Source organism: Pollachius pollachius (genome assembly GCF_949987615.1).
Source record: "Pollachius pollachius genome assembly, chromosome: 1".
NCBI lineage: Eukaryota > Metazoa > Chordata > Actinopteri > Gadiformes > Gadidae > Pollachius > Pollachius pollachius.
Window position 1 is genome coordinate 44,552,184 of NC_136934.1, and position 9,428 is coordinate 44,561,611.

Here is a 9,428-nt window from a genome sequence, read left to right on the forward strand (position 1 = left end):
TCAAACTGGACTGAAAATAATAATAAAAATACGCAGCCATATAGAATGTTTTAAACTAGATAATCTTGCAGCCCGAACCCCATTGATATTTACAACCGTGCAGACTCCAGCACAACAATCCTTATCTGATGTCATTTGCCATGTAAACCCTGTCACCCAATTTGGGGGCAGCTTCAGCACTGCATCCCCTTCCTCTTCCTTCATCCTCGTGGGTATCACCTCCCTCTGCTCTACCTTCCCCTTATGATTGGCTGAGGCTGTCCTGGCCAACACTCAACTGTCACCTCTGAAACCCAACCTCACTCAAGACAGCCTCACCGGTACTGCCTGCGACAGGCACAGGTCCTACGGTATTTCACTGCTAACTCAATGAAGCTCTTATAAAAGGTGAGGAGGTCCTGTTTTACTTGGTGACCAGCCTCATGTCCATGTACTGTCCGAGTGGATCGTTAACTGTTCATCTTCTGGGTCCTCTGCTGGCTGACGTCACAGTGCCTGAGTCAGCGGAGATGTTGGCAGGTGCACTAGTTCTGAGCACCATCCTTGCAGCCTTACCAGGTAACGTTCATCAGGATTAGGATTCTATTAGTGCTAAAGAATTCACCCTGCATGATGTTACTTTTCAATGTAATACATTGTACGTTCATTTCCAGGGATTAAATATAGAAATGGGTTATGGGTTATATTTAGAAGGTTTTTTGCATTCTGTGCCCTAGTGTTTAAAAGCTTGTGATAACATTAGATGAATTTGGGTGAATCATCTGTTGTTCATTCTGTGCTGCATGTTGTTCGGCATCCAGGTGCCCTTGCCTTTACACCTAGGTTATTTATACAGTATTGATTGGATTTTGTGCAAGGTAGTCAGCCAGTCAGCCAGCAAGGCATTTAGCAGGACAGCAATGGTTGCCATCAGATCTTATTAGTTTATTTCTTATCAGTCTATTAATTTATGCATTCATCTGTCACCCCTTTTGAACCAACACATTTTCAACCTATCGAAAAGCATACGTCAAAGGGTTTTGGCTGTGATTCTCTGACTCTGTTTATGTCGATATCAATGATGTGTGTGTGTGTGTGTGTGTGTGTGTGTGTGTGTGTGTGTGTGTGTGTGTGTGTGTGTGTGTGTGTGTGTGTGTGTGTGTGTGTGTGTGTGTGTGTGCGTTTGTCCTTCAGGAGCCCAGAGCAGGTGGAGTGTGGCATTTTCGAGGAGGGAGATCTGTGTGTGGGCTGGAACCACCGTCACCTTGCCCTGTCGCTATGACTACCCATCAGGTATCATAGGGACAAATTCCTTTCATCTTATTTGGATACACTACTGCTATGGACCTAATGTTTTTTTGTTTCTTTTTTTATAAATATAAATGTTTATCTATAAATTGTTTTTGACTAACTTTTTCATCAATCCATTGATATTCATTCATCAATGTCTATCTGTTTTTCATCATGCTACTACAATGCTACTATGCTGATATTTTTTATAATTGAATCGTAAGATGGCGTATGTGAACCAGTGATCTCTATTCCACAGGCCACACAATGAAGCGGTTCATGTGGTTCCGTGTGTCGGTGGACGGTCACAGAGAGTTCACCCACCACTCGGACCCAGACCAAGTCAGCCTGTCCTACAGGGGGCGCACACGGTACAAATACAGTCCTCCAGTCCAGGCAATGTGTATATAAGGCCCATTTCAATAATCCAGTGTTAACTAAAGATCTGCTGCTTGGATCAGGGAATCAATTGTAGTCAAAATCAACTTATAAAAGCCGGGGTTACCTACAGAATATTAGTGTGTGTGGACAAACACCCAAAAATAAAAGAGTTAGAGTCAAACAGAGTACACACAAGACCGGAACATTTCTGAATGAATCGTTTACAATCAGCTGAATGCGTAACACAATCTCCCCTGGGTCCCCAGCTACATAGGGGGGAGCTACTCCAGCTGTTCGGTCCAGATCAAGGCTGTTAGGCTGAGCGACGCGGGACAGTACCACTTCAGGTTTGAGACGGACCAGCCCAATGGGAGATGGACCTCCCCTGACACAGTCTCCCTCACCGTCACAGGTTGGCCTCAGGTTCATCACAGACACAATCCATGCTAAAGGTGCAGTCGCTGGAGAGATGAAAAGAGTGGGAAAGTGTACCATTTTGAAACACTTCCCTCCCCTCTGTTCCATTCTTCCATATGTTTTGCTGCCATTGAGAAGCTTTGCATTACACGCACCTGTGAGTGAAAGGCAAGAGAGATATGTCAAACCAATCATGGATTGGTCTCGGATTTGCCTATAATCAAAATGGGCTCATACAGAGGCGAGCGCAGTCATCTCTGAACAGATACTCTCTCAGCGCGTTTCCCTCCCTGATGGATGGCTGTGCCATTTCTAACAATCACGCCCACGTTAAGGCTCTTGAATCGAACCTACAGCGCCTCAAAATGAAAGCAAGGGCTCTTCTTGTTGTCCATGTGCTATGGTGTCTTGCGATTGGCACATTTTGTTTTTGCTATAAAGGAGATGAGATCACTTTTAGGTCTGCACGTTCAGGGTCTAAACTTCTCTGTGAACAAGTGTTGAGTAATTGCATTTGTATGCAAAAGTATCTCGACATTTCAAGTTAAATCCTGATTATTTACATTCAGTTCATGAAGTGTTTGTGTTTCAGACCTGCAAGTCCAAGTGCACCCGGTCAGACTCGGCCACATGTTTGCGTTGGGAGACACCGTGTTCCTGGGCTGTCAGGCCAGTGGATGTGCTGCCTCCGGCCGGAGCCTGGCTCTGTACAGGTGTGTGACAAATTTTGCTTGGGAAGTGTCATTCTGTCACTGTAGGCGTTCAGCTGTAAACCTGGCCGTTAAGAAATCACGGCTTCCCAGATAGAAATCCCGATTCCTCCCCGCAGCGTAACCCTGTTACGTTTCCTCAGCAACCAAAACCGAATCTGATGTTATTTGGCTCGTAAACACCAGGTCTCGGGAAGTTTCCTGTTTCCTCCTCATTGTTATTCTATTTACTATGACATTTAAATTTAGCAGAAGCTTTTAGCAGAAGCTTTTATCCAAAGCGACTTACAATAATTACTTTGTCAGACGAAGAGAATCAATATATTGCTGTCGGTAAAGTGAGGATGTTCATAATACCAAATACTCTTTGTGTATGAGTGTGTTTTTAAGTGTGTGTTCATGTGTGTCACATGTTACCAGAATCTTCTGCAGTGTTCATATGATGATATTGTCCTCAGGAACGGACTGAACCTGGGATCCTATGAGAAGTGGATGATCGTCAACCGCTTCGAGCAGCAGAACGCCGGGACCTACACCTGTCGACCGATCCCTCCCAAGAACGTACAGTCCCCGCCCCTGACTTTGGCTCTGGGACGTGAGTGGTCCACCATGGCCTGATTACGTCATATACATAATTTACGCATGTAGCTTTTGGATGAATGTGTGGTTTCCTTTAATCTCTTCTAAACAGACAAGACCAGAAATAGTTGCCAGATCTCACATAAAGTCCCAAATGAATGTCTGCTTTGCTTCTATTTTCCTACATGCATCTCCTTTAACGCTATTGCAGCTCAAAAGCATAGACGTAGATGTACAATCGAAGAATACAACCGAGACACACAGCTTCCATCAACACCTCACTGCACACGTCACTCTTGCCCAACAAGCAGCATTAAGTCGACATACCATGCCTCTGTGTTTTCATCATGAGCGAATCACGACGTACAGCCCAGCTCTCTCCCCCTCCAGATGGCCCCCGGTCCACTCTCATCACGGTGTCCCCGGTGGGAGAGCTGTCAGCGGGGGGGTCGGCCACTCTCTCCTGCAGCAGTGACGCCGCCCCCCCGGTCGAGAGCTTCGCCTGGTTCAAAGGTAACAGTCCTCGCTTTATGTTTTAATGTTAGCACAACAGGCGTGTAATGTGTACGTTACGGTGAATGGAGCCAGATGACCCTCATGGGGCGAAAGAGAGGACACTATGTTACGCTATACGATATCAGAAGCTTATAGTGCCGATATGACTGAAGACCAGGAATATAAAATCCAGACACAATGGAAAACCCGGAGGCAAGGGGTTCAAATTATCTCAAAAGAGAGTTTTACTTAAAAAAAAAGGCACGATAAGAACTAGAATTCACATGGTTTTTCCAGAAATAGGCCACACAACTAGTGGTCCTTGGATTCAATTGTCCCGATATCATCATGAGTCTTTCACAGTGTCCCTCACATCTGGTTAACCAAAGTTGACACACCACCTAGTCATGCTTCTTAAGATATAACTCGGCCGATATTATTTTCTAAACTAATGTGTGGTTTCTACTTTTTATATATAAAAACAAATGCTTTTGATTTTTAAAAAATCAAAAGCATTTTATTGCGTTGTATGCATGTCAAAAATAAAAGATCTAGACTAGATGTTTAAAAAGATGACATGCATTCCCTTAATGGCCAATGCAGAAGATGATGTTGATATTTTTAATTTTGAGAGGCAAGGACCTTTATTTAGCATCTACAGGCTATTTTTGTAAGACATACTTGATAGTCTGTATTTATGGGATAGATACTAACCAGACTGCCCGGGATTCTTAACGGCCTTTAAATAGAGATGATTACACGAATGTGTTACACATGTTTTGTCACGTTATGTTGTGTGTGTGTTTTTCCCAGATATGGAAAGCCACAGCATCCCGGCTAGTTTCAGACCCCAGCTTCACCTGATAGGTCTGACCTTCAAAGATGAAGGACAGTACTTCTGCGTGGCTCGGAACTCCCTGGGCACTGACCGATCCCAGCCCATGCTACTGAACATCACATGTAGGTTTCTCATAACATAACAACAGCAATCTAGGCTTTGAATCAACATTTTGGAATATAATGTGGGAATGATGTCATTGAATGGGTAGCAAAACATTTGGTGAATCTGTGTAGAATTAGAATTGGGTTTGTCGTACATTACAACACGGTAGGTGTAGTTTTAAGTAGAACCAATCCTAATAGCTGTGATAAATTTCTAGAGATTTAGCAGATTCTTGCAGTGGTAATGCGTCCGAGCAATATTGGAAATATTGCTACGCAGAATCTGTGTTCTGATGCAAAGCAGATATCTCAGCGGTGATAAGAGCTTAAAGACCTTACCATCATTATGTATATCACCAAGTGACTTTTTTAGTATCAGCTGAACTGCAAAGGATTTGCACCAGTTTGCATTTGGTTTATTTCAGTTTATTGTGTTACATTATTTGGAATGGTTTTACTGATATTAATGGATAAAATTAAATTCATTATTTATTTCAGCATTTCATTCATTCAACACAATTTCCCCTTTCCAATTACCTTTCTTATTATAGGACAAACCAACTCCAAAATGTTGGTTAAACACAGGTTTTTACAAAAAAATGTTCTGATAGGCTGATCAGAACTAACATGTGAAAGAAGTGCTATCAAATAACCTGCTACAAATTATCTTCCAATCAGAAACTGCAATGGAAATGTCCTGTTTTCTGTCCTTTTTAAAGGTTTGATTGAAAGTGTATGCTCACACTTTAAGCGGGGATAGGGATAGGCCAAATAGGGAACCTTTCTTTGTGTAATCTTGCTAATCTTCATCTGTGATGTTTCTGTCTGTCTTCCTGCCTTCCTGTCTAGACTCCCCCCAAAATACTCGGGTAGTGGTGAGTCCTCAGGGCGACATCAGAGAAGGCTACCATGTTAACCTCAGCTGTGTGAGCCAAGCCAACCCACCTGTCAACAGGTATCTGTCTGTGTGTCTGTCTGACTACTAAACACTACAAACAGACATTTCACACAATGTCAGCAAATATTTTAAACAGCACGATAAGTCAGTATTCTCTTTTATACTTTAGTGAAAGATGAAACCCACTCAGAAGTGGATTTTTCCATTGCCTTCCGTGACCTATCCGGAATAACTTTAGAACGCTTATCATCCTCTGACCACAGGTTTGCGTGGCATCGTATCCTTGGCAACAAGGTGTGGGCCAAAGGAACGCACCAGAACATGTCTTTCCCATCGGTGCGCTCTCACAGTGCCGGTCAGTACTACTGTACTACATGGAACCGACTGGGCCACCAAACCTCCCCAGTCGCTACTCTCTCTGTACTGTGTAAGTACAGCTCACTGGGTCCATATGCATGGGCAGGTGTGTGTGTGTGTGTGTGTGTGTGTGTGTGTGGGTGTAGGTGTAGGTGGTGTAGTTTATTTGTTCAAACAAATGATGACACACAACAAGGAAGTTAACCAAAAACACAGGGACAAGACAGGCATGATATCGTTTGTCCTATGGCTTGTGCGCCCTGTGGACACTTTTTCTGTTTGATGATAGAAAAATAAACAAACGGAAAAATAAACAAACTGAAACTGAAACTCCTTTTCTCGCCATCATCTCTCCGTAGATCCTCCTAAGAACACGTCGGTCCTGGCCCGTCCCTCTAGCGTGGTGGACGCCGGTCGCCCGCTGACGCTGACGTGTAGCAGTCAGGCCAACCCGGTGGTGGACAACTTCACCTGGCATCGGCTTCCACTGGACGGCGCCCCCAGGCGAGGTTTGCATCGCCGCACTCAGAAGGCTAACCACCTTCCGGATGTTTCCGTATGGTCCGCTTATTTTAGTGTTGGGATGTTGCAGTTATTCAGATTTAGATAGAGGTACAGAGTGTTTTCTGAATCCTGAGGTATATTGTTTCGTAAAATCGTTATGGTGGAATTTAGAAAACTTTGTTAATAATGATATTACCAATAACACTTTCCTGTGTTCAAGTTTATAACCCTAACCCTGAATCCTAACCCTAACCCTAGCCCTAAACACTTACCCTAACCCTAGCCCTAAACACTAACCCCAACCCTATACACTAACCCTAACCCTAGCCCTAAACACTTACCCTAACCCTAAACACTAACCCTAACCCTAGTCCTAAACCCTTACCCTAACCCTAGCCCTAGCCCTAAACACTAACCCTAAACACTAACACAAACCCTAGCCCTAAACACTTACACTAACCCTAGCCCTAAACACTAACCCTAACCCTAGTCCTAAACCCTTACCTTAACCCTAGCCCTAAACACTAACCGTAAACACTAACACTAACCCTAGCCCTAAACACTTACCCTAACCCTAGCTCTAAACACTAACCCTAACCCTAGTCCTAAACCCTTACCCTAACCCTAGCCCTAAACACTAACCCTAAACACTAACACTAACCCTAGCCCTAAACACTTACAATAACCCTAGCCCTAAACACTAACCCTAAACACTAACCCTAACCCTAGCCCTAAACACTTACCCTAACCCTAGCCCTAGCCCTAAACACTAACCCTAAACACTAACACTAACCCTAGCCCTAAACACTAACCCTAACCCTGGCCCTAAACACTAACCCTAACCCTAAACACTAACACTAACCCTAACCCTAGCCCTAAACACTAACCCTAACCCTAAACACTAACACTAACCCTAAAAACTTACAATAACCCTAGCCCTAAACACTAACCCTAAACACTAACCCTAACCCTAGCCCTAAACACTTACCCTAACCCTAGCCCTAGCCCTAAACACTATCCCTAAACACTAACACTAACCCTAGCCCTAAACACTAACCCTAACCCTAACCCTGGCCCTAAACACTAACCCTAACCCTAAACACTAACACTAACCCTAACCCTAGCCCTAAACACTAACCCTAACCCTAAACACTAACACTAACCCTAACCCTAAACACTAACATTAACCCTAACCCTGGCCCTAAACACTAACCCTAATCCTACACACTAACACTAACCCTAACCCTAGCCCTAAACACTAACCCTAACCCTAAACACTAACCCTAACCCTAGTCCTAAACCCTTACCCTAACCCTAGCCCTAGCCCTAAACACTAACCCTAAACACTAACACAAACCCTAGCCCTAAACACTTACACTAACCCTAGCCCTAAACACTAACCCTAACCCTAGTCCTAAACCCTTACCTTAACCCTAGCCCTAAACACTAACCGTAAACACTAACACTAACCCTAGCCCTAAACACTTACCCTAACCCTAGCTCTAAACACTAACCCTAACCCTAGTCCTAAACCCTTACCCTAACCCTAGCCCTAAACACTAACCCTAAACACTAACACTAACCCTAGCCCTAAACACTTACAATAACCCTAGCCCTAAACACTAACCCTAAACACTAACCCTAACCCTAGCCCTAAACACTTACCCTAACCCTAGCCCTAGCCCTAAACACTAACCCTAAACACTAACACTAACCCTAGCCCTAAACACTAACCCTAACCCTAACCCTGGCCCTAAACACTAACCCTAACCCTAAACACTAACACTAACCCTAACCCTAGCCCTAAACACTAACCCCTAACCCTAAACACTAACACTAACCCTAAACACTTACAATAACCCTAGCCCTAAACACTAACCCTAAACACTAACCCTAACCCTAGCCCTAAACACTTACCCTAACCCTAGCCCTAGCCCTAAACACTAACCCTAAACACTAACACTAACCCTAACCCTAAACACTAACACTAACCCTAACCCTGGCCCTAAACACTAACCCTAATCCTACACACTAACACTAACCCTAACCCTAGCCCTAAACACTAACCCTAACCCTAAACACTAACACTAACCCTAACCCTAAACACTAACACTAACCCTACACACTAACACTAACCCTAAACCTAAACACTAACAATAACCCTACACACTAACACTAACCCTAACCCTAAACCCTAACACTAACCCTACACACTAACACTAACCAGAGCTGGCCCTCCCTTATGCAAACTAAGCGGCCGCTTAGGGCCCCCGACTGCCAGGGGGCCCACAAGAGCGCTGTATTTTATTTTTAATATATATCATTTTTTTCTTTTTTAATACACAAAGCACTTTACTTAACAATAAAGGAAACATTATAAACATACAGCTCATATTAGTTTAAGAAAACAATGGTGGAATTAAGAATTTTTACTATGTCTGTCTGGCCCATAGACTGTATAGAGGTCTGATCATGATAACCTAAAATAAAGTGATTCTGACTGACCTGGCCACCCTATACACGTTGTTAATGTAATGCTCGGTGTTGCTGAGAGGGCAACAAGCAAGGAGCATGATGTTTAAAACAGCGCAGGCAATGGTTTGACTGATCCCAAACTGGCAACCGCAATGATGACGATACGGTACATGATGAAGCTAAACGAAGCTCGCTACCTTTGTCCGACATCGCCTCTCTCCCGCTCTCTCCCCCAGGGCTGGTTCTAGCCCTAGGTGAGATTGAGTTTTGCGCCCCCGATCCCATAGCCAGCCGAGCGTTGCCCTGCTAATTGACATAACTATACTAAACATCACTTAAGACACATATTAACTGATTTACCTTTACTTTGCTTAGCAGTTTTTTCACCCACTTATAGCTCT

The 9,428-nt window shown here is 43.8% G+C and overlaps 1 protein-coding gene across 1 annotated transcript in view; it reads left to right on the forward strand.

The window, feature by feature from the left end:
• Positions 1-509: 509 nt before the first annotated feature.
• Positions 510-9,428, forward strand: part of LOC307087147 (B-cell receptor CD22) — a gene marked incomplete at both ends in the record, with an annotated part of 13,217 nt that continues 4,298 nt past the window's right edge. Inside the window, 11 exons of the mRNA XM_079752608.1 lie at positions 510-558; positions 1,174-1,272; positions 1,529-1,640; positions 1,917-2,062; positions 2,660-2,780; positions 3,236-3,372; positions 3,747-3,869; positions 4,665-4,811; positions 5,643-5,748; positions 5,955-6,118; positions 6,408-6,557. Of these exons, the coding sequence (XP_079608734.1) occupies positions 510-558; positions 1,174-1,272; positions 1,529-1,640; positions 1,917-2,062; positions 2,660-2,780; positions 3,236-3,372; positions 3,747-3,869; positions 4,665-4,811; positions 5,643-5,748; positions 5,955-6,118; positions 6,408-6,557 (1,354 nt within the window). The remainder of the gene's footprint in view (positions 559-1,173; positions 1,273-1,528; positions 1,641-1,916; positions 2,063-2,659; positions 2,781-3,235; positions 3,373-3,746; positions 3,870-4,664; positions 4,812-5,642; positions 5,749-5,954; positions 6,119-6,407; positions 6,558-9,428) is intronic.